General features: G+C 53.8%; 1 protein-coding gene across 3 annotated transcripts; it reads right to left on the bottom strand.

The window, feature by feature from the left end:
• Positions 1-563: 563 nt before the first annotated feature.
• LRSAM1 (leucine rich repeat and sterile alpha motif containing 1) lies at positions 564-25,254 on the bottom strand. Of its 3 annotated transcripts, XM_053996179.1 has the most exons (25): positions 24,972-25,254; positions 21,893-22,074; positions 20,117-20,173; positions 18,571-18,615; positions 18,040-18,117; positions 17,190-17,258; positions 16,535-16,619; positions 15,228-15,349; positions 14,094-14,184; positions 13,126-13,256; positions 12,520-12,549; positions 11,816-11,938; positions 11,589-11,728; positions 11,009-11,053; positions 9,960-10,030; positions 9,077-9,176; positions 8,282-8,369; positions 7,576-7,650; positions 6,006-6,086; positions 4,564-4,659; positions 3,930-4,028; positions 2,755-2,886; positions 2,309-2,390; positions 2,005-2,147; positions 564-1,527 (listed from the first exon to the last, which is right to left on the bottom strand). In XM_053996179.1, the coding sequence occupies exons 2-25, from the start codon at positions 21,962-21,964 to the stop codon at positions 1,402-1,404; spliced, it is 2,181 nt and encodes a 726-aa protein (XP_053852154.1). In that variant the 5' UTR covers positions 21,965-22,074; positions 24,972-25,254; the 3' UTR covers positions 564-1,401. The 3 variants fall into 3 exon arrangements, with proteins under 3 accessions (XP_053852154.1, XP_053852152.1, XP_053852153.1); XM_053996177.1 differs by lacking the exons at positions 21,893-22,074; positions 24,972-25,254 and adding an exon at positions 21,349-21,358; XM_053996178.1 differs by lacking the exons at positions 6,006-6,086; positions 24,972-25,254 and having other exon boundaries at positions 21,893-22,069.

Here is a 25,254-nt window from a genome sequence, read left to right as displayed (position 1 = left end):
GGGGGAACAGGGAGGAGTGAGGGTGCTCCAGGACCTTTCCTGCCCTCATGCCCTCAACCTCCCCAGGGCTCCCCTCCTCCATCCCCAGCACCAGCTGCTCCTGGTGCAGCCCCTTGCCCCTCCCCAGACAGGACATGCCTGCTCTGATGGGCAGCAGCAGCAAAACGTGAGAACAGAGGCTGGAAAAACATCCCCAGGGTGTTCCCAAGGCGCCGGCTCTGGTGCTGTGGCACGTCCCCAGGACACTGGTGGCACTGGGCACGGGCCACCTCCACGAGGCCACACACGTGTCCCACAGGGATGTTCTGCATGGGGCAGCTCATGTGAGGCAACCCAAGCGCAGGGTCCAAGGTCTCCCCTGCCTCGACACCCCTGGGACAGCTCAACAATGAGCAACACCCTGGGAGAAGGGCCAGAGCCTCAAATTCTTCTCTGTCTGACACGAAGATGAGAAGCAGGAGGTGACACTGGGACAGCCGGGCACGTGGTGGCCCCGTCCCTGCTCCACACCCCAGCTCTCGGCCATCCCCCCCGCGAAAGGAAAGAGGCAGCAAACACCCCCAGCAGAAACCAGCTGCAGTTTAATGGCTGCTCCTGGGGAAGGCTGTGGTGGGACCAGGCTCGTGGCAGCATTTTTATATTTCAGGGTGAAGAGCCGAGGCACACACAGGAATCGTTAATAATCAATGACAATGGAGCAGTCCCCACAGTCCAATGCAGAGACTGAACTTGGCACAGCCCCAGCGCTGCCTCAGTGCTGTCCAGTGGCAGCAGCACGCTCTGCTCCTCCCTACCTGATTTGTGGATGGGGACCCCACTGGGCTCCTCCGGCCAGGGCAGGTCCCTCCAGTCCTGGCGGCGTTGCTCTGTCCCCTCCACAGGAGCAGGAACTGGGGAGCTCCTGGCTCTGCCCTGCCTGAGGCTGCAGAGCCAGACACGCTCCTGTAGGGCTCCAGAGCAAAAGCCCCAAATCTTTGGCATGACAGATGTGCAAGGCAGTGTCAGCACACGAAGAACAGCACGTCCTGACCGAATGCTCCCACGGGAAAATTCCCTCACATCCGGGCAGCACTGCTGGAAGTGCTCCCCGTGACCCCCCAGAGGCCTTTCCGACAGCAAACACCTCAGCCAGAGAGGAGCCACAGCTGCGCCCGGTTTGTCACCCAGGCAAACGGGGACAACGTCCCACGGGGACGCTGGGCGGGCGGGCAGCAGGAAGGGATTCATGGAAGGAGCCCCAGCTGGGGGCTGAGAAGCCACCGGGGAGCTGGGAGGATGCTGAGGCTCCCGGGCGCAGCCAGCGCGGGGCCGGGCACAGGGAGGGCAGTGCTGGTCGTGCTGCCGAGGGGCTGTTCACAGGGGCGTGAGCGGCAGCGGGAACAGCCCGGGAGCGGGGCCGGCCTAGGCGCTGTGGAAGATGCGGATGCGCTGGGCGATGTCCTGGCGGCACAGGGGACACGAGTGCAGCCGCTCGCAGCAGCCCTGGCAGCAGCAGACGTGGCCACAGGGCAGGAAAATCATCTGGGGCTGGGGGAGAGACAAAGAGGGGACACGGAGAGTGCTGCTGTCCCCGAACACCGCTCCCAGCACGGGGGGAGCTGGGGATCACCCGCGGGGTCTCAGCGTGGGGGGCAGAGCCCCGCACCCCGATCTCCGTCCCCCCCTGGGTGTGCGGGGCCTGGGCTGCGCCGAGCAGGACGCGATGGGACACGGGACAGGACACGGGGGCCGAGCTGAGCTGAGCAGCCCCGTGAGCGCTTCCCACGGCCGGTGGGTGGAGCTCAGCGAGGTCCGGCCCAAGCCCGCACGGAGCCCTGTCCGTCCCTGCCCTGCCCTTCTCTCCCTCCATCCCCGCTGCGATGCCCAGCCCGGCTGTGCCCGGGAGCTGGCGGGATGAGCACCCGGGCACTGCCAGGGCCGGGCTGGGGACACAGAGCTGGGGCTGCGCTGGATGCCGCCCTCCCTCTGCCCCCTGCTCCAGCCCCAGGCTGTGCCGGGTCTCACCTCCTGCTCCATGCACACAACGCACTCCGACTTCTTCTCGTCCCACGGTGGGGCCGTGGGGGCCGCGGGGCCCGGGGGCTCCTCCAGGGGAGCGCTGGGCTCTGGGGCCGCAGGGACCCCCGTGTCCTCTGCCCTCCGCAGCTCTGCAACCACAGGCAGCTGTGAGTCCCCCGAGCGCTGCCCACCGCAGCTCTGCCTCCCCTCCTCACACACCCACAGGAGGTGTCTGACCCACAGAGCTCCCTTCTCCAGGCTCAGGTACCTGCTGAGAGTGTAAAATGTTGCAGAAAAGAACTGGGGGTACCTGGGATGGTCGTGGCCACAGCCAGGATTTCCTGAGCCCGCCTGAGGATGGCACGCTGCAGACCAGCCTCTGTCACACCGAGCTGTGGGCAAGAGGAGGGTGTTGGCCCCAGAGGCACGGAGGGGGGACACTCCTGGGCATTGCTGGCAAGACGTGGCCATGCCAAGGAAAGCCCCTCTGCCAGGCACTAGGAATTCCCTGGTGCTATTTCTACTACAGAGAGCATCTGGAGGATGTCGGAAGGTGGAGCCAGGCTGCGGCTCACCCTGCAGGTCTCTGAAGAGCCACTGCCCACAGGGACAGGCAGAGCAGCACAGGCACTGTCCTTGTGGGGAGGTGACACGGCAGAGCACCAGCCAGACCCGCCAGGCACAGCCGGATTCTGAGCAAGGACAGGGACAATCCCTGCTGGCGCTCTCCCACACTGTGGCTCTGCTGTCTCGTACCTTCTCCAGGTCACTGGCGCTCATGGTGCCGAGCGTTTCCAGGGATATTCGGTGGTGAGCGAAGATTGGCACGTACTGCTCAGCAGAGAGCTCCAGCAGCAGGGTCACCAGCTGCTGCTCCAAACCCTTCTCCTGCAAAACATGGAATGAGCTCCCAGACTGTGCCCCTGAGGTCAGGCAGCAGCAGGACTGGGGCTGTGCTCATCCCTGGCCTGCCCTGCTCCAGCTGTGCTGCATCCCAAACACACCAAAGCCTGGAAGCCCAACAGCTGGAGCACCTCTGGCCCCAGGTGTTTTATGGGCAGAGTTCAAAATGTTGAGGTCTGGGAATCATTGAATATCCTCAGCTGTAAGGGACCCACCAGGATCCTCCAGCTCAGCCCCAGTCCCTGCCCAGACCCCCCAACAACCCCACCCTGGGCATCCCTGGCAGCGCTGGCCAAACGCTCCTGGAGCTCTGGCAGCCTCGGGGCTGTGCCCATTCCCTGGGGAGCCTGGGCAGTGCCAGCACCCTCTGGGGGAAGAACCTTTCCTGCTCTCCAGCCTGACCTGCCCTGGCCCAGCCCCAGCTGTTCCCTGGCTCCTGTCCCTGTCCCAGAGCAGAGATGGGAGCTGCCCCTCAGGAGGAGCTGCAGCCCCGGTGAGCTCCCCTCACACATGAAACAATGCCTTTGGCAATCCATGTCTGCAGCAGCCCCTGCTTTGCCAGCTCAAGCCAATCTGCTGCACAGGCAGAGCTCAGATCCATCTCCTTGTGCCCACCCTTTATGCCCAGCATGAAGTCCTGGCTCAGGCCATCAGGGGCAGGAATGGGCAGGAGTTGCTGCATTCAGTCATGTTTGAAGGGGAATTTGGGGAGCCAAGCAGCGTCCTTTGGGTACTCAGCTGGAACAAGAAGCCCTGCCTGGAAGGTACTCAAGAGTTTTCTGTTCCTGACCAGCAGTCTGGGGCTGGGACAGCAGCTCCTGCTGGGAACAGCTGAGGTGTTAGCTCCACAGGGACCTGGGCAGCTCCATCCCCTCCACAGGCAGGAATGAGTGAGCTCAGAGCACCATGGGCAGCACTGGATCTGTGTGAGGGGTCTGTGACCTGCTCCCAGCCTTAGCTCAGGGGGCTGTCCTCGCTCCCTCCAGAGCAAAGCAGAGCCACAGTGGGAGCAGGAACAGCAGCAGCACCTGGAGTTTCAGGGAGAGAGGCTTCTGGTTCAGCAGGCGCTGGTACTGGATCAGCCAGTAGTTCTCCTGCTTGGTTTCGCTCTTTGCCTCCATTTCCAGCTGAAAAACAAACTCATTCATTCAGCAGCCCGAGGGCACACGGCCAGGGGGGTTCAGGGATCAGTGTGCAGGAGGGAACCCCCAGCCTGGGCAGTGCAGGGCCCAGCCAGAGCACTGTGATGGGGGTCAAACAGGATTTCTAGCTCCTGCAGGTTGGCCCCACTTTGACCCCGCTCACACCCAGTCCAGGGCTGTGCATCTCCCTGCTCCCTTTGCCCCAGGCCCTGTGGCCTCTTCTCCTGAGGCTCAGGAGGGTCTGCAGATCTTCAGGACTGCAAGACCACAACTCCCATCCCTTGTGCCCATCCTGCTGACCACTCCCTTCCCAGCAGGGTCACTGGGGGTGATGATGGTGCCCATGCTGCACCAGGGAGTGCTGCTGTGCCCCCCAGGTTCATGTTACAACTTCCTGGGACTTCTGGATCTGGACACAGCCCTGCTCTGCTCCCTTCACTCCCACACCGAGCCATGGCCTCTCCCTGCAGCCAACCCAAATGCTTCCTCATCCAAAGCACTTCATGAGGGGCTTCATTACCAGGATTTGTTGCAGTTCTTCCTCCCTTTGCTTCTTCTCCTTGAGCAGCTGCTGCAGGAGGCAGCTGAGCGCCCGGCGCTGCTCCGTGACCGCCTCCTGCAACAGGAGAGCTCTGGCAGCCACAGCCCCACACAGCTGCCACCCTGTCCCCTTCCCAGCAAAGCCCCTGCCAGACCCACACCAGTCCCTGTGGCTGTGTAATCCCTGTGCCCCACAGCTCGGATCCTCTCCTAGCAGCTGGCAGGGCAGAACCAGCTGAACCTGCTCCCTCAGCCTGCACTGCCACTCTGGGCAGCCCCAGCCCACCCTGGCTGCAGCAGCTCCTCCTCATTCCATCAGAAGTTCAGCCAAAAGTATTCATGGCACCCCCCCTACCACGGGCAGGGACACCCTCCCCTGCCCCAGGGGGCTGCAAGGCCTGTCCAGCCTGGGATCAGCACCTGGACCCTGCACAGGACAAGGCCCCTGGTTAACAGAGGAACAGCTGCCCCTCCCAGGCCAGCCCCACCTCCAGGTGACCAGAGCTGCCTTGCCCTGACAGAGGCAGGAAGCATCAGCACCTCCTCGGAGGGAGAGGGACAACTGATGACAGGAGGAGCTGCTCCAGCCCTAGCAGTGACCCTTTGGGGTGCACAGCACCAAGGGCAGGGAGATCCAGACAGATCCAGACAAGGTGTCCAGGCCTTGTTCCTTGGCTCCTGGTGCTGAAGCTGCAGCTGGGTACCCGGGCAGAGCCCTGCAGCTCCTGTGCTCACCAGGTCACACCTGGTCTGCCCTGCATGAACTCTGGGTGGTCCCCACCCTCTGCCCTCCAACACCACAGAGTGACACAGAGCAGCTGTGTGAGTCCAGGTAGCACAACCCAAACCTTACACCTGAAGGATCCAGGACAGGGCTGGAGGCACTGCTGCCTGAAGCCAGCACTTACCACTGCTCTGTGACTGCCCTGGCTGTTTGTCACTGATTTTGGGCTGACTAAACAGGTGACCTGACCTGACACATGGCACAAAGAAGAAAACAACTGATGCAAATCATCACAAAACAAGACTTAAAGCCAAGCTGCTGAAGCTAAACCTGGTACTCCTCAATGTGTGACTGCTGATGATGTCAAAACCAAAACACAACACAATGTAAGAGGACATGCAATGCATGGCAGGCAGGTGTTTTTTGGACAGCCAACAACTGGATTGCAAAATCCTTCCCCACCCAGCACACCTGGAACTGCCCATGCCTATCAGGGCTCCTCTGTCTCTCTGCTGAGAATGCCTGGGGATGTTTAGGAGCAGCAGCCATGTCCCACATTCCCAGGACACAGAGGGGTTGGTGTGTCCTGTGCAGAAGGAACTTCTGACTGAGCATAAAACCATCTGGAAACTGCCAGGAGCAAGGGAAGCAGGTGGAGCAATCCCAGAGCAGGGAGGGTGCCCCAGAGCCCCACATACCTGCAGCATCTCTGTGTCCAGTTCTTGCCTCTTTAACTCCAGCTGTGTCAGCTGCAATAACTCTGTTTCTATTAATTTAATCTAAACAGAAAATGAAACATTTTTTACTGACATTTAAAATGACTTTAATTTATGCTTTTAAAATGAGGTCTGATTGGCAAGGGCAGCACTGCAGAGCACACAGAGGTTGGGAGGGAACTGCTTGTGCCCTTTGGTGATGTGTGTGCTGAGGGTCCCTCTGCTTTTACCTGAGGAGCTGTGTCCCCCAACTCCAACTGTCTCTCTACTCTGAACACCTTCTGCTCAAGTCTGGAACCTCACTCTGCAATCAGTTTGTGCACCCAAACCTTTTGCAGCCACTCTGGAATGCAGAGCCAAGGTCCCCCCAGCAGCATGGCTCAAACCTCAGACTCCTGGGACAGTACCCTGGTTTCCAGGTGCTCCAGCAAGCCCAGAACAACACCTGCTCTTTCAGGTGGGGCAACTGAGACACAGAGAGGTGAAATGAGGTGCCCAAGGTCCCACAGCAAAGCCAAGATGAGAGCCCAGCTCACCCCTCTGCCAGGCCACCAACTGTCCCCAGGCCACGCTGCTCCTGCTGACCCTAGGGCTCTGCCCCTGCAGCACGGGGTGGGAGGGGTCCCAAGGATGAAAGGTCCAGCCTTGGCATCAAGGAATAAATTCCCTTTGTTCACAGAGCCAGAGGGAGCAAAATGCAGGGCCCTTATGGTGAAGTCAGGCAATGATGGGGAGCTGTCAGACAGGTCACAGGCTTCCAGCAGATTGGTCACTGGGGCACTCAAAATATCCAAGCCCTCAAGTTTATCCACCAAATCATGAACTGAGACTTTTCTTCTGTGTCAGATCAGAAGAGGGAAGATTCTGGAGCACTGTGTCAGAAACCAGCAAACCTCCTTCCTGCGTCTACCACCGCTGCCTTCCCACCTTCCTGCATCATCCCCTGCTACTTTTCCATTATCCTGCATCATCCCCTGCCACTTTTCCATCATCCTGCATCATCCCCTGCCACTTTTCCATTATCCTGCATCATCCCCTGCCACTTTTTCCACCAGCTCTTGCTCTTCCCCCAACTATGCCACTGCACCTTCTGCAGAATGGAGCTCAGAAAGGTAGGCTGAGAATGGGAAAGAAAAGGTGAACTTATGGCTCAAGGTGCAGCTCTCATGTGCTGGATGGAGATGCAGTGGGCTCATGTGGAAGCAGCAGCCCTGTCAAGTACACAGCCTGAAGGAAATCAGAGGTGCAACTGCAGATCCCACCCCGAGCAAGTGCAGGTCTGTCCTCCAGTGCTGCGGTGACTGAAGGAGTGGCAATGCCACCTCCTCCAGGAATCTAAAACTTGCTTTGACATTGCCTCCCTAGAGCTGGGAGACTGGAGTGTAACCAACACTGTCCAACTCTCTGTTCCAGAGCTCTCAGCAGCACCAGAGCTCTCCATGTCCTCAGACCCTGCTCTGTGCTCACAGCACTTTGTTCTTCCTCCCAGGATCTCATCAAACAGCAGGATGAGCTGAGGAGCTGGTTGCTCTTTCCTCTGTTGCTGACTCACCTGGTTCCTGATCTGCCTGTGCATAAGATCCTTCTTCACCTGGAGAGCTTCAAAGGCAGTTTTCTGCATCTCAATCTGAGGGACAGGCAAAATCCTACTTAGTGAGTGGTTGGTACAGTTGCTGATGGGCTCAGAAGCTGCTGCCTTGCAGGGACTCAGGTACAAGTCCCTGAGTGGTGCTTGCTCTGAGCAACAATGTCCTGAAACACAGCTGAGAGCCCAACAAGTAAAGCCCACCCTGGAGACACACAGAGAAATATTAATGTTATTCAAACATTCATCTGGAATGCTCTGTGTGACCCTGCCTCTCCTTTTCAGCAGCACTGAGTAGCCAGGCTGTGCTGCAGGGCACAGCTGCCCAGCACTTCTGAGAACAAACTTTGAAAATGCTTCTCCCAAGTCCCCCAGGAAACCTGCCAAAAGACAGGACTTCTCTCTCAAAATCCCCTCTTAATCATTGTGTCAGTTTTGCTTCCCATGGTCCATGCTTCAGTCTTTTCTGAAAATGTGCTGCCTAGATAAAAAAAAAATTTTTTTAACCACATAAGTTAGTTTGTCAGAATAGCAGATATTTTCAAAGTTTAGCATGTAGTGTTAAATAAAATCACTTCTGCATGCAGCCCAGGCCAGCCACTGCTGCTGCTGTGCCCCGCTCTGGATCCTGCTCTCCCGCAATCCCCCATGACCAGTTTGCTCCTTTGCCTACCTGCTGCAAGATCTGACTGACAGCTTTGTTCTGATCCAGCTGCTGCCAAGCCAGGATTTGTTGGAACTTCTGATCCATCTCAGCTAGGCTGCAAGGAGATGGATGTGCCATGGAGTTAATGCTGGGTCTGGGACTCAGAGGAAAAGCAGGCAATGGGGAATGCAGGAGGAGGAATTTCTTCGTGAACAGGGGAAGAGCAATGGCACTGCACAGCTGAAGGCCACAAATTTAACACCTCCTTCCCTACACCCAAAACAAACCTGCACCACAGGCTCCTGTGGCCCTGTTGAGCAGGTCACAGGCTCACAAGGCTGCTTTTGGTCAGTGCCAGATGTTGCCAGATTAAAATTTCTCATCTTGTTGTAAACAGTGAGCCAGGATGCTCTCAGGATGTGCAGCAACACTCATGTACTACTTATGCACACACAGCACCCTTGAGGCAGCTTGGGAGATGAGGGGAGCAGCTCTGGGCTACATTTTGGCACTGAAGTGCTTCAAAACACAGGAATACTAGTAGTCTAACTCCATCCTTCATATTAGCAGAATGTGTAAGGCAAAATAAACGGTACAAAAAAGTGACAGTTCCCCCAAAGTGTGATTAACATGCAAATTGTAGTCGTGAGAAGGTGGTTCATTTAAGGGAGTCTGACAGTTTAATTTGCACTGTCCTGTGCTGTTACAGCTGTCAGGCTGCATTCCACCAGCTCCAGGGGTTCCTGGTGTACTTATGGGAATTACACTGCTGGAAGAAAGGGATTTCACACCAGCACCACCAGCCCCAGACATCCCCTGCACCTGGAGCAGGCCTGGCTGACGAGGTCCTCCCGACGAGACTCGGAGGTCGTTTGGAGGAGCTTGTTCTTGTAGGTCTCAGCCAGCATCTGCTGCATGGCAGCTGGGGACAGAGGGGACAGAGGGGCTGTCAGTGCCTGCCTGGCCTGTGTGTGCAGAGCAGGACTCACCCACCACTGCTGCTGCAGTTACTGCAACCAACAGTAGCTCCTCTCTCATTGCTCTTGCTCTTTCCATTTCACTGATTCCAGAGCACACCCACCCACCTGATAACTGTGGCTCTTTACTGGGAAAAGAGCTGAGCAAAGTCCACTCTGCCTGTGCCCGCACCTCTTCAGTGCTAAGAGAAGCCCAGTCCCTGCTTACCAACCCTGAGATCACAGAATCTCCTGGGAAGTAGGAAGGGACCCACCAGGATCACCCAGCCCAGCCCCTGTCCCTGCCCAGACCCCCCAACAACCCCACCCTGTGCACCCCTGGCAGTGCTGGCCAAACGCTCCTGGAGCTCTGGCAGCCTCGGGGCCGTGCCCATTCCCTGGGGAGCCTGGGCAGTGCCAGCACCCTCTGGGGGAAGAACCTTTCCTGCTCTCCAGCCTGACCTGCCCTGGCCCAGCCCCAGCTGTTCCCTGGCTCCTGTCCCTGTCCCAGAGCAGAGAGGAGTTGGGCTCTGACAGTCGTGGGGGAACTTGAGGCTGTTTCCTCTTCTCTTGTCCCTCGTTCCCTGGGAGCAGAGCCTGACCCCCATTTGGATACGCCCTTGTTTCAGGGAGTTGTAGAGAATGAGAAAGTCTCCCCGAGCTTCTTCTTCTCTAGGCTGAGCCCCCTCAGCTGCTCCTGGTGCTCCAGACCCTTCACCTCATCTCCCCAAAGACCTGTCTGGACTTACAGGCCACTTCCCTCCTGCGCAGCTGCTCCGTCTCCTCCTGGGTTATTGCCATCAGCTGTTCCATCCTGATTCTGCCAACAAACAATAATTCAGCCACTCCTTCAAAAGATTCCCTTTTCTCTACCCACCCAGCTCAGAGTCTCAAGGCTGGGCAGGTTCATCCTGCTCAGGAAAGCTGGACTTATCAGAGACACCAAAGCTTGGTGATTTTTTTGGTGAAGAACTTCTAAGTTTTATCGGAGACAACATTTGCTCAAAACCACGGGGACAGAGGCATTAGGCAGGGAAATTGATTTTTCTGAGACACAGAACATCAACACAACATGCACATGCTCTCCCCAAACAGTGCCACACCCTTTCCTGGCTTTCCTTTCTGCTGAGGCTGGATGAGCCCTGCACAGCTGGCCCAAGTGAGCAGTGCCACTGCAGGCAGCAGCCTGGCCTCCCTCCCCACCACCCCTGTCCTTGCTCCAGCACATTCCCCCCACCATTTACCAGGTCAGGAGCTGGTGTGGCTGGGAACAGTCTGACAAACAACTGGATGCTGTTCAACCAGTTTACTGGGCCACAGCACAGTTGGCTGATGGGAGGGAGCTCATAGGCAGGGCAGAGCTGGGGACAGTGACTTTTGGTGGCAGAGTTAGCTCAGAGTGTTGGCTGAATTGCAGATTTGCTTGCCACCTACTCCTCCCAGCCTGAATATGTTGCTGGAACATCTTCATAACTGCCTTACTTGCCAGCAGATGGAGGATCTCTGTTGGTCCTTGATATTGGAATACAGAGTTTTGTTCCCAAACTCATTATTTAGGACTATTCAGAGATGAAAAAGAGGTAAAATCACCCTGTCACTGGCTGTGCCAGACACTGAGTAGGACCAGGCACACTGAGACCAGTGTCTTGCTTCCAACAGTGACCAGAGCCAGCTCCAGGTATGAGATGAACCTCACCTGGCTTAGGATGGATTCAGACTGGTGACTCTGAAAGGAAGCTCCCAATCCTCTTCCCAGCTTCTTACCCCTTTTCCAGACAAGTTTATTTCAGAGACTCACCTCTCATTCTCCAAAGACTTCAAAATGTCTGAACTTCGTTTTTGCCTAAAAAAAAAGATAAAACAAAAGGTTTTAATCAAGCTGAGTAGAATATCCTGGTCCCCCAGAGGGCAGAATCACAGAGTCACAGAATATCCTGACTTGGAAGGGACTCAAAAGGATCTTCCAGCTCCAGGCCCTGTACAGGACAACCCCAACAATCCCCCCATGTGCCTGAGATAAAACAACTTTGCTGTCAGGCAGAGAGAGCAGCTTTCAGCAGGCTGGGTACCTCCCATCAGCACCAGCTCACATGAAGACCCAGCATACACAGGCAGGGGCACCTTAACACTTGCAATTTGCACCTTCCATGAGGAATTTGAATTTCTTCCATAGCACTGCAAAATCCCAACATCACACATCTGTGAAACAGTTTTATTAAGATGCAAATTCCATGTGCTTTAAATGGGTTTTTGGCAGTCCAGGAGCTAAGGCAGCTCCTCCAGACATCGATCCTGACCAGGTCTGAAACACAGGGGTGAAATGAACTGCTCAAAACAACATGACAAAAAAATCAGAGCAAGACCCCCTGGGACCTCACCTCTGGTTGTCCTCCAGTAGCTTCTGGATCCGGCTGGCAATGCCCTGCTCTGTGTCCTTCAGCTGCTGCAGCAGCTTCAGCCTCTCCTCCTCCAAACAGCGCTGGTGCTTCGACAGACCCTGCTCCAGCCTCTGCTGCTCCTGCCCAGAGCAGGGGAAACCAGGAGAACGTGGTGGGTTTGGGGAAGGCAGTGGGTGCCCTGGAAGGGCCCTGCCCAGCACACCCACCTCTCTCACTGTCTGCAGGATCTCATCCTTGTGGCTGCTGAGCTGCTGCACCAGCAGGGCCTGCTCTCGCTGCCCCATGTTCAGGCGCCGCTCAAATTCCAGCTTCTCCTGCGTTTTTCTTTCCTGAGAGGAATCAGAAGAAAGATGAATGACAGGAATCTCCTTCCCCAGCAAGAACATATTCTGGCAAAAAGGTAAAGCAAGGGACAGGAGTCCCTTGCAGAGAAGAAGGGAAGCAAAATGGCAAACAGGAGGCTTGTCTAGGGGAGGGGAATGTTCTCTCCTTAGGAACCCAAAACCTGGGAAGGAGAAGCTGCTGCTTCCTTCATAGCAATCTTCAAACTCTTTCATGTGATGGAGCTGAATTCCCTGGGCATCGACTGACACCAAACCAGCCAATATAAACATGTGGAGGGAAGCCCAAAATGCAGGTTGGTTTCAGCTCCACATGGCACAGTGTCTGAAGGAAGCAGGCAGCTCTGAGCAGCTCGAGCCAAAGCCACCGGGGAACTGCAAGGCAGGAGCTTCTGGCTGTTTCAAAGTGAGCCTTGCACAGGGGAGGAGACAGAGATCAGGGAAACAAAAAGAACAAACTAAAAGTGCAGCCAGGTGAGGGGAATAAGAAACAAAATAAAAAGATGGAAAACACAAACCAGAAGCAGACCCATGCTGCAGACAAAGCAGTTGCAGGAGTTGATCCTTACCTTCCTCTTCTCATAATCCAAGAATTTGTTCTGAAAAATAAGCAATATCAGCAATTATTCTCAGAAGTACTTTTGTGTAGATATTAGTCCACAGTACAACCTCCCCTGAGTGAAGACATCAACCAAAGGCACAAGCCCAAAGTCCAGTCACTCAGGCTTCTCCAGAGGAAAGGCATTGACTCTGCACTTGCCAAAGAGCACAGGAATTAGCACAATTATTGGCCCAGCCTCCCCTTTCCCAGGTAGGGCTGAACATGTCTAGCACTTGGCTGGGAAGCACAAGGTTCTTCAGCAGTTTGCTGTCCCCCCAAAAACACACTGCACACTCCATGTCCCTCTGTCACCCCTGTCCCTTCGCTCCATCACTGCTTCCAAGGATGGAGACAATTCCTTGGGATGTGTCTTCCAGGAGTAACCATGGTGACACCAGCCCCAGCTCAGGAAGATGAGCCACCCTTGCACACACCGTGCCTGGCTGCTCCCTCAATCCTAAAAGACACAACTCATGGAGGGGAAGGTGATGAGGGATGATGTGCCAAGTGCTGTGAGATGCTTTGGTGGAGCATAGAGACAAATCCCAAACCCCTTGGTGCAGGAGAGCCTCACCTGCCACTCACTCTCCTCCTCCAGGTACTTCTCCACTGTCCTGTCCACCCCATCCACTGAAGTTCCTCCTCCATCACTCTCCAGCGTGGGGAGCAGGTACTGTGAGGGAGGGTAGTAAGCAATTCCACACTCTGGAAGGCACCAGACACAAAATAAGAACATTTGAGGCTCAAAGACCTCCTTTGCACCGTGGCTGTCAGCTGGCTGGTGTGTGAGACTGCTTCCAGCTGTGCTCCCTCTGCCCACACACCAAGGAATGCCTGGCAGGGCTCCTCCAGCTGAGGCAGGATGGACAAGGAGCTCTGCGAGGAGGTGGGGCCACTCCATCCCCACCAGGACAAGTATCTGCTCAGACAGAAATGCATCCTGCACACAGGTGCAGGCTTGGTGACTTCTGCAGGGTTGCAGATGTTACTGGTCAGACCAAAATAAGTTCTGACTGTCCTGTTTTTCCAGGGAATATCTCAATGTCTGGCAAGGCACATAAAACCTCCACCAAAACTCCCTGTCTGTATTAAACACAGTGTCTACAAACTCCCAATCTGTGAGTTTGAGTTTTCCATCTGTTTTCACCATTCTCCAAACAACCTGCAGGGCCCACATCCTTCCCCAGAGAAAATGAGGCCAGCAGGGACCTTGAGTGACTCCTGAGTCTCTCTCCTTGTCCCAAGGCAGTGACAGCTGGACAATGCCTAATCCTCCCACAGGAGAAAATCCAAATAACCACAGGAGTTGCACCGACCTCTTATGGCCACTGAGACAGCCTGACCCTGCCACTCTGATTTTTAACAAACCTCTCTACATTCCAGTGTGGCAGGGCTCAGGGAAGGACTCCTGTTGTGCTGTTTGCCAACAAAGACTGGTAATCAGGTGTGCAGGGCATCAGCAACCACCCCAAGCAGAGCCCCCACAATGTCTGTTCTTCAGAAATGCCATCTCTGGGCACACCCCGGGTGCTCCTGGCTTACCCTTGCAGAGGAACTGCTGGATGGCCTCTGTACCCGCACTGCAGATGTCAGGGGGTGGGTAGGTCATGGCAGAGGCATCCAGGGTCAGCGTCTCCAAAACAGAACACACAGAGCTCCAGGTTATTCTGAGTCCAGCTGCAGTTCTCCTTGCAGCTCCCCAAAAGCTTACTTAATGTTACCCTAAATCCTAACATAAACGTGAGGCTGTATTGAATCCCTGCTGGGTGTCTGGCACCTTTCAGAGGTGACTCCACTGTCCCTTATTTGGAAGTTTCTGAGCTGGCCATTCACTGAACATTCCCCTCATGGGGGCACTGGCACTTCATATTTAGGTACCAGAGGTCAGAGCACTTCTCAGCTACAGACATTCCCTACTCTATGTCAGGAGTTCCCTTCAGCATGGAAGCAGGGGTGATATCAGGGCATGGAGAGGAGTCCCATAAAGAATGAGGGGAAGAGCCACTTGTTTTGTCCCACTGTGGCCACCAAAGGACCTAATGCTGCTTTTTTAGGGAAGGGCATAGCAGGAAGGCCTAGAAAGGAGCCACTTTACCAAGCACAGGGGGGCAAATTTGCACAGATGCCTCAACTCAGGCTGTCCTCATGAGAAGTGAAGCAAAATATTGTGCGTGAGACAGGAGAGCATTTATTCACACCCTCCTGCTGGTGTCTGAGCCAGCCCTGTTGTCTCACACTGCACCATTTACTACTGACAGGTTTGGCAGCCAGAAGGCAACATATCCATAAAAATCTTGCTTCTTTTCCCATTCTGAATGTGCACTTCAGAGAGCCATAAACACATGAAAGCTGACAACAAGTTGGAGATCTATCAGGGTGACAGAAGCACGATTTGTGCTCTTAAAGACAGCCCTGGCAGGTAAAATCCAGGGGTTCACTCTCTGGGGATTGCTTTTGTCATGATTAAATGACAAAATGATCAGAATTAAGTGGCAAAATGATTAAATGGTAAAAATTATCAGAAAAGACCAGAGCAGAGACATAAAAGCCATTTTGGACAGTGTGAACAGCCCTGTTACAATCCCCTGCAGTGCATTCTGCCCAGACCCTAAACATTCCCCTGGTGGGCTGGATTTATTCCCAGCTGAGGGAAGCAGGCTGGGAAGGGCTGGGTACCTGCAGGGTGCGGGCGTGGGCCAGCAGCCGGGGCAGCTCCTGCAGCTGGTTCCCACTGACATCCAGAGCCCGCAGGCTCCGCAGGCCGCTCACGCTCCCGGGCAGCTCCCTCAGCTTGTTCCCTGCAGGGACAGAAAGCCAGTTAATAAAACCATGGAACCACAGAATTCACAGAATCACTGGGTTGGAAGAGACCTTCAAGATCATCGAGTCCAACCCAGCCCCAACCCCTCAGCTAAACCCTGGCACCCAGTGCCACATCCAGGCTTGTTTTAAACACACCCAGGGATGGTGACTCCACCACCTCCCCGGGCAGCCATTCCAGAACTTTATCACTCTTTCTGTGAAAAACTTTTTCCTAATATCCAACCTAAATTTCCCTTGGTGCAGCTTGAGACTGTCCTCTGGTTCTGTCAGTGCTGCCTGGAGAAAGAGCCCAACCCCACCTGAGCACAGCCACCTTTCAGGAAGTTGTAGAGAGTGATCAGCTCACCTCTGAGTCTCCTTTTGCAACATTCCCAAAACAGGAGACAGCAAGCTCATCTCTTCCAACACCAATCCATAACCACATATACAGCTCATTTCCACAGGATGGGGCTGTGCCAAGTCACACAGGGACTCAAAGGATGTCACTGCCCACCAAGGGCAATTTGGGATCATCTCCTTCTCAGCTGAGGTCACTGCTGCAGGCTGGATCTGTGTCTTTATCAGGAGAGTATTTGTAACATGGGATGTTCTTCCCTTGGCCTAAGTCCCAGGGATGGGAGGAAGGGGACTGAGTGTGAGATTGCACACCCTGGGCTCAGAGCCCAGGTGCTGCAGACAGACAGACAATGACCTGAGCTGTCCTTCCAAGCTCCTCACCCTCCATTGCCTTCCCTGTTTCAGCAACAGCTCCACATAACTAAATCTCCTTTTTCTCCCAGATTTATGGCACTGCATAGCTGTAGAATGTCCAGGAGTCTGGAAAAGAGGTGTGACCTTTGTGCTTGGGCTGTGCAAGGCTGGTGGGGATACACAGGCTCACAGGAGCCAGCTCTGGGTCTTGGGGGACCCAACTATAATTCGGTTTACCTGGCCGAGTGCTCTGCTTGCTTTACTGGAGGGCTTGAGGCTGACACATTTTCTGCTTAGATCATTTCTCCTGCCTTGCCAACTATTTGAATTCAAACCTTCCTTGTGTTCTTCCTCAGCCTTCAGAGTGTAAACCATATGGTGCTTGCCTTGATTGAAAGGAATAATTGCTAATGCAGCTCAACATGACCAGATAATAAATGTGCTTTGCCCAGAGCAATCCCATTCCATACCTTTCACATTGAGGACCTGGAGCTGTGCAAGGTCTCCTATAGATTGTGGAAGGCTTTTTAAAAGATTCCTTTCAAGGTTTAGGACCTAAGGTATTAACAGAAAAGATATTCAAAATATTCATCCAAGTCTCATGTCTTCTACAAATCTGTGCTGCTGGGACTTTCAGGCCCAGAAGTACAACTTGAAATTGGTTGTAGATAACACTTTCAGGGTTAAAAAAAATGTTATTTTCCACCAGCCCTGGATAAAGGGCATGCCAAGCTACCAGGGGCAGTGAGAAACCCTGCTCACCACCAACATCTGGTGCTGGATCCACATTCAGGAACTGGGAATTGGAGTGTCCAGGGCAGCCCTCCCCAACTCCAGCTCTCACCTAAAGCTGTCCCCTGAGCAGAGAGACCCTGAGTGTGCCCTTACACACTGCTCTAGGTTCTCAGTGTAACCACCCCAGGGAGAACAGTAAAACCTGAATGTCTGGGGAGATCAACAGTACTCTGCTTGCTCAGAGCATCTGCATGGCTTTGGGAGCCACTTGGGCTGCACCAAGCTGGAGAACATAACCAAGCCTGGCTTTTCCTGCTCTTCTCCTGCTCCTTTCCTCCTTCTTTTCCATACCCTGTACAGACACCTGGGATGCAGCTGCCAATCTTTTACCTGAAGAGCTGTCAGCTGACCAATTTCAGCAGGAAGTGATGCCAGCTGGTTGTCATGCAGATCCAGAACCTGGAAAAGCAGATGGTGTCACCAAACCAGGTTGGGAACAAAAGCCATTAATTATTTCACAATGAAAATTACTTTGCTTCCAATGGGACTTTGAAAAGCAGCTCAAGCTTTCCAGGGGACACAGGTATTTAATTCTTGGAGGTCTCTTGGAAATTCAGGCATCAGTAACAAACAAGAGACAAGGGAGAGCAGTGACATTGAGGGAGCTGTCCCACAAAACTGGAGGAGCCAAATGGATAAATCATCCCCTTGGAACCAGGCTGGCAGAAGGAATTTCTGCAGGATCAATGAGCTGAACTGCTCTTTGGAAGATGAACTGCTCCAACAGTGCAGGGAGAGGGTAGGACTAGACCTGGAGACCTCCCTCCCTCCATGCGGAGCTGCTGAAATGACTCTACCTCTTGGGGAATCTCTCCTGTCACACCCATCACCACTTTCCTTCCCATTCCAGTGACCCTCCAGAGAAGGGAAGAAATGGATTTACCCCATAACACATCCAGCTCTGCCTGACCACCACCACCAGCGAGGCTGCTGAGGGGGAAACTGGGATTCTGCAGGGGATAAATGAGTTGTGGGACTGATGGTGATGTGACACAAACCACTCAGTGACTGCTGTCTGTCAGCCTGGGAGCTGAACCCACAAAAGGCAGGTGTCACACCTTGGTACTGATTCCTGGCAAAGCCAGCCAGCCAGAAAGGATTTACTTGGGCTGGTGTGTTTTAATGCAGCTCAAATCCAAGGAAAATAGGCTGCAGTTGAACTGTTAAGAATCACAATTACCTTCACAGTTATGAGACTCAGGAGGTTGCAGGACTTTGGAACTAAGGATGTCAGATTATTGGTATGAATAATCAGCACCTGGGGAGGAAAAACCCCATTGTCACATAAACACAAGAGACACCAGAACAAGCACTTTTCTTGAGACTGAACAGGGGAGGCTGTATAAGAACTCAATACCTTATTCAGTATCATATAAAACTCTGCAGTAGGAAACAAATTGTCAGAGAAGGTCAAACATTTTACATGAGATCTAAACCAGAGCCCAGTTCCTCATGTGAGAAATACCCTTAGATGTCTTAAGACAGGAACAACCACCTCTTCTTTCCTGGCAGAAGTTAACTTTAAAAAACACAGGCAGGACTGATCTGACTCCAACTGCTCTCTATGTAGTATCACACAGGTGGACAAATTCCTGACAAGAAAATTCCTTCTGGACCACCATAAAACAACCACACACAGTCATATCAAACACAACAATAATAGTTAAACATATTAATAGAATTATTTAGTAATTTCTGATTACAACATTACCTTTTTTTGCAAGACCTTGCAGGTTGCAAAGGCCCCATAAGGAACCTAAAACAATAAAAAAAAAGTCATGTCAGACTTCTCTTTTAAGCAGTTCTACACTGTCCACCTGAAAAGTGTGAACAGCTTGACTGAAAATAAAAGTGATAAAAATTACTGCCCTCTGATTTTGGCCCAGTACTTCCCAGGGAGCTTCCATTTAAACAGCTTTCAGTGGCTCTCCATGACACAGCAGTGCCACAGAACAGGCTGAGGCTTAGGCAGGACTTCAAGCCTTGTGTGATTTAATATTCACTGTGCAGAGGAGCTCAGGCAAAGGTTCAGCTTACTCATCACAGAAATGCATCCTGTGGTTTGGCAACCTCACAACCACACTGCAGTGTGCTGAGAGAGAAAGGTGAGCACCAGGCAGGACAGAGTATCCCTGATGTGCCAGGAGAGGGACAGGCAGACCAAGGAGATGCCAGTTCAGCCCCTGCCAGGCATGGCTGGGCACTGTGACCTTCCCTGCAGCACGGAACCAGCAGCAGCCAGACTCCTGTCCATGGTTAATTGTAAAACCAAACTGATGTCTCACTTCATTTATTGAAACAACAATGAAAATGAACAGTAAGGCAGTTTTATGGTCCAAAAGGAGCTGCTGGGCATCCCAGATTAGCTGTGGCCCTGAGTGGAGCTGGCTGGGTGGATCCTCTGTCTGCCACCCTGCACACCCAGGCTGGCCCACACAGCCTGCAGAGCTGCTGTTGGCTCCTGAGCTTGGAACAAAACATCCCAAAGTCTCAGCAGGCAGCTCTGCACACACTGCACAGCAGGCAGCTCTCCTCTCCAGGATGGTGTCAAATCACCACACTTTGCTTGGCAAGGGCATCCTGTATTCAGGATCAACATTTCAGAAGCATGAGACAAGGAATAAATATTAAAAGTGAGATAGAAATGGGTTTCTGCCTGAAGCTGCTCTGGCTGCCAGCAGGAAAACCTGTGTCTGGGTGCCTGGCACTCTGTCACTGCCTGCCCACACACCAGCAGACAGATTGTTTCTCATTTAGTTGGCTGCCATAAAAGAAGCTGGGAGTGAGACTTCCATCCTTACCCAGCAACTTGGAAGCAGGACTGGGATTTTCACTTACACAGAAAAACAACCATGGGTGGCAGACTGTGTAGCTCTAAGATTAGAAATACTCAGCCTTTGGCAAATCAATTCCCTCAGGACCAGCAAAATTAAGCCATGAGGTCCCGAACTAGGGTCAAACAAGGTACTGGTGGAGGGTATGAGACCACTCTGCCCTTCTAAAGGATTCCCAGGACAGAAATAGTGTTGAAGCATGAGACAGGACAGAAAAACTCCCACCAAAAAAACAGGGAAGAAGCCCCCAACTGAAAGCTAGAGCTCAAGAGATAGAGGAAAAGATGGACTAGCAACAATTTCTGTCTCAAGGCTCACAGGCATGAGAGTAAATCTGACAGTTGGTCAGAAGAAGATAGAGAAACAAAAAGCAGACAGAGAAACAGAGCTGTGAGTGAAGACTGGAAGATGTAGAGGACATACCTCTGAGAGCTCACATCTGGATATGTCAAGGGTGTCATCAGCACCAGCTTCTTTTGCCTGGAGAGGGAAGAAACACATCCAGAGAATCAGACCATGCAGAAATACAGCACCTCTTGCTGCATCTTGCCCAGAGGGTTTGTGGACTCCCCATCCCTGGAAGTGTCCAGGGTCAGTTTGGATGGGGCTTGGAGCAGCCTGGGAGAGGGAAAGGTGTCCCTGCCCATGGCAGGAGTGACACTGGATGGGCTTTAAGGTCCCTTCCATCCAAACCAGTCTGGTTCTGTTCCAAAGTATTTTCCATGTTCAAATCAGGTCCATGCAATGCAGCTGCTAACAGTGATGAACCTGGACAGACACCACTCACCCTTGTCCCCAAAGCCACATCTAGACACCTCTGGTTCACTTCCAGGGATGGTGACCTCCCACCATTGTCCTGGGCAGTCTGTTGCAATGTCTGACAACGCTTTTCAAGAAAAAAAAGTCCCAACATCCACCCTGAGCCTGCCCTGGCCCAGCCTGAGGCCGTTCCCTCTCCTCCTGTCCCTGTTCCCTGGAGCACAGCCCGACCCCCCCGGCTGTCCCCTCCTGGCAGGAGCTGTGCAGAGCCACAAGGTCCCCCCTGAGCCTCCTTTTCCCCAGGCTGAGCCCCTTTCCAGCTCCCTCAGCCCCTCTTCATCCCTTCCCCAGGAGATTCCCTGTGCCAGAGCACCCTAGTGAAATCCTACTCCAGGAAAACAAACAGCAATATCTAATGAGTTCATCCTCAGAGTGACAGGAAGATCAGAATAATGGGAAGCAAAAGAGAGGCACAAGGCAAGGCAGATGTGATGGGAAGTCACAGGTTCCCTGGAAGGAAAAACAAACTGGGAGATCTGTAAGGGCAAAGGGACATGGAGGAGAAAGGAGAGATGGGATCCCACCTGCAGGCTGGCAGGAGGTGGCGTGGGCTGGAGGATGCCCCATGGAACCACACAGAGAGGGATGGAAGGGGATGTGGGGGTGGGAGGGCAAAGGCAGACAGGGGGGAATTCCCTGAGGTACATTAGAAATAAAACCTGCTCTCTTAGTGGGATCAGGAACATGATTTCTGCTCATGGAACGTGGTTACTGGTCATGCAGGGATGTACCAAATCACATGGAGCCAGGATCAGGCATGGACAACACAAATGACCCTGGCAGTGCCTACCCAAGGACCAGGCACAGAGGACAGAAATGACCCTGGCAGTGCTTACCAGGCACATTTGGTACAAGAACCAGGCACAGAGGACAGAAATGACCCTGGCAGTGCTTACCAGGCACATTTGGTACAAGAACCAGGCACAGAGGACAGAAATGACCCTGGCAGTGCTTACCAGGCACATTTGGTACAAGAACCAGGCACAGAGGACAGAAATGACCCTGGCAGTGCTTACCAGGCACATTTGGTACAAGAACCAGGCACAGAGGACAGAAATGACCCTGGCAGTGCTTACCAGGCACATTTGGTACAAGAACCAGGCACAGAGGACAGAAATGACCCTGGCAGTGCTTACCAGGCACATTTGGTACCTAAGAACCAGGCACAGAGGACAGAAATTACCCTGGCAGTGCTTACCAGGCACATTTGGTACAAGAACCAGGCACAGAGGACAGAAATGACCCTGGCAGTGCTTACCAGGCACATTTGGTACAAGAACCAGGCACAGAGGACAGAAATGACCCTGGCAGTGCTTACCAGGCACATTTGGTACCTAAGAACCAGGCACAGAGGACAGAAATTACCCTGGCAGTGCTTACCAGGCACATTTGGTACTCGAGGCGCTTCCGAGCATCATCGCTGGGTTTCTTCTTCCTGGAGAAGAGAGGCATCTTCAGTCCTGACTCTGCCTCTGTCAGGGGCACAGATGGTCACTGCAGAGAAAGGCTGAGGGATCCTGGGGTCTGTGTTTGCTGGGGAGCCTGGGCTGCAGAAATGGGACCTAATGAGTTGGGAGGGAAATAAAAAAGAAAATAATTATGTCAGCAAATGTCTTTGTTTAGCTGGATCACACAGGCAGTCCCAGCACAGGGAAGTACAAACATGAGGCACTCAAGACCTGCTGTGATCTTAGAGGGGTTGGCTGTCTGGGTCAGCCCTGGGATAGGCACAGAGGAAGGCTGCTGAGGGATCAGAGAAATATAGGGTCCACTCCAGGAATTAAAAATTTAAAAGCTGTATCAGAAATCAAGTACCAGGGATAAAACCCAGACTATTTAAACTCAAAGTCAATTCTAGCACAATAACAAATAACTGAGAGCAAGGATTCCAGCTGGTTCAAGTGTGAGGGAAGAGAAGTTGAACCTGAGAGAGGAAAGGTTGGGTGCAGGAAGATGCCTGGTGGAATCAGGAGTGCAGGTGGTTGAAGGGAACAGACACCAGGCAGCTCTGGGACAGGGCTCTGACCCAGCAGGGAGAAAAAGGAGCTGCTGGCAGATTTTGAGGGAAAGGCAGAAAGCTGTGGCTGGACAAGGAATGGGGAGAGCAGCTGCTAATGAGGCGGTACCAGTGGGGGTGCTGGAAAAGAGATGGGGCCAGTTGAGCAATGACATCAAGGAGAAAAAGGAATTTATCTGTGGCAGCACAGGACCAGGAGCACAAATGGGCAAAGCAGAAAGAGCCTGAGCTGGGGCTGCAGCTGAACAGGTGCTCCCAGAGGGACCTGGCTAGGAGGTGAGACTGGGAGTTAGAGAAGAGCAGGAGGGCAACAGTGAGCCCTGACCAAGCAGTAACATTTTAAACACTTGCAGTGACTTTTTTAAACACTACTTAAAATTCCTAAGCAATTAAAGATCAGCACAAAAGAGGCACTGCTTCCCCAGTGGAGCAGTAACTGGCACAGCTACACTTAACTCAGGGCTCAGTGGAGCTCAGGTGTTGCACATAAAATGCTGGCTCTCTGCCAGCTCTGTGTCTGCAAAGTGGCCCCAAAGGCTCCTGAGGAGCAGCTACTCACAGCATCCAGCCAGGGATGTTCCCTGAGCAGGGAGAGCTCTGCCAAAAACTCTGTAAAATCTCTACAGAGATAAATCTCACTGTAAAAGTAAAATAATTCAGTATAATTCATCTCTCCTCCTTCCACTGCAGGAACAAGGAGGCAGAGACATCCTGAGTCACTGTCCTGCTGAGCTACAAACTCATCTCCAGCAGCTCCATGGCTCTTCCCCTGCCATCCCAATTTCTGCCTCTTTAACCAGTTCACATGATTGAAATGCTGCTCAGACCCAGTTCCCAGGAGAGGAGGGAGAGCCAGAACTCAAAAGATTGAGCAAGAAGGGAAGCTGACTGTCAGGGAAATGCAGGGCAGAATCAAGGGCAAGACATCAGAGGCACAAACAAAAGCAGATTTCAAGATGAGAAAGCAGAAGGCAAAGGTGCCTGCAATAAAATATCCTTGAATTGATGACCATGGTCAACTCTGCTGAACATTTCTGCATCCCTTGTCCCAGCACACTTTTCCCTATTCCAGCCAGATCTCACTGGTCATGGGGACAGTGGGAAATCACCACTTTTCACCCAAGAAAATGGATAAAGACGTGAAGGCTGAAGGGTAGACAGTGAACAAGAAAAGAATTGTTCCAGGCATCATAAGATGAAGGATCAGAGACTTGTTAAATGGATTGAACAGCTTCCAAAAGTGGAAATTTGCTTTAGTGAAGACACATCAAACTCAGCAGGCAGGAATGAAAAAGGCATGTGACCATTATATGATGCAATTTTTATTTATTAAATTACTGAAAGAACTGCCTGTAAGTGGCCAGGCCAGCACCCACTGCAGGCACTGAGCACACACAGACTTCAAATCCTGATCCCCCTGCTCCCTGCTGGCAGTGAGCACACACAGACTCCAAATCCTGATCCCACTGATCCCTGCAGGCACCAGCTCTGCCTGAGGAGCAGCCACACACTCAGGAAGAGCACAGGAATGTTTTCTGGGTGTTTCCCAGTCTGCAACTGTTGGGGTGATGACAGCAAAATAAAACCAAACACTTCATTTTACTAACAACTGTAATTCAAACACAGCAACACAGCTGTGGGAGAAACCCCAGTTTTCAAAAAATTCTGGACACCATAAATCCATTTGGGCACTGTAAGGAGACAAGGTGAGGGTGTGGAAAGAAGAGATGCTTTATTTAGTCTGGGAAAACACACTCAGGAGCACAGTGAGGCAGCAGTGAGCCAGCGTCTGGGTGGGCTCCTGAAGATGCTGCCGGGCCCCGGGGGACAGGGGTGTCACCAGGCAGCCACGGGCTGCTGAGGCAGTCTGACAGGCAGCCAGCCCTGCAGGCACTGAACAGGCCCAGAGGAGGCAGCAGCTGATCGGCAGCTCTGGAACTCGCTGTCCGGCATCGTCTGCTCTCTGTGCTGGAGCTGCCACAGCCTGAGCCTGCCCTGGCAACGCCTGGAACAAATCTGCGCTCGTCTTCACCAGAGCTCTGCCTCTCAGTCCTTCCTTTCCCTCACCATCACTATTCTTCTCTTCTTCTCTCTGCGGGTCCCCCTCCCAGGGTTACACAACTTCCAAACTCCTCGTCTTCTTTACCCTTCCCTCATCCAGAACCGCGCCGTTCTGTGCCCGAGGGCCCAGAAGCTCGGGAGGATGGAGGGCTGAGTCGACCCTGCCGGGATTTTGGCTCGCAGCCCTCGGGCACCAGCCCGACACCTGGGGAGAGCAGCGACAGTGAGCGAGGGCAGCGCCTGCTCCGCGGCGGACACCGCGCAGCTGCGGGCACCGCCTGCCCCGGAGCCCTCCCCGGGGTGCGGTGCCCGGTGCCGGCCCGGCGCAGCCGCCCCAGTGTCCCACAGCGGATCCCCCCTGCCCTGCCCAGCCCCGCTCACCGCTCGGCGCCGCCATCGCCGCCTCACCGCCGGGTCACGTGATCGGCGGCACCAGCGAGCGGCGCGGCCGGAGCGCCCCACCCCGCCCACAGCGCTCTGCCCGCCTGGCGGGCGCCCCCTGGCGGCCGGAGGACCGCGGGATCCCGGAACTGTCCGGGATGGGAAAGATCCCCCGGGATCACCGAGCCCAGCCCGGGACTGATCCCCGCCTCGTCCCTGGCGCAGAGCGCTGAGCGCCACGGCCAGCCCTTCCCTGGACAGCTCCCGGGGCGGGCACTTCGCC

Source organism: Vidua macroura, chromosome 21, assembly GCF_024509145.1.
Source record: "Vidua macroura isolate BioBank_ID:100142 chromosome 21, ASM2450914v1, whole genome shotgun sequence".
NCBI classification, from domain to species: Eukaryota; Metazoa; Chordata; class Aves; order Passeriformes; family Viduidae; genus Vidua; species Vidua macroura.
This window is presented reverse-complemented; position numbering and strand designations above follow the sequence as displayed.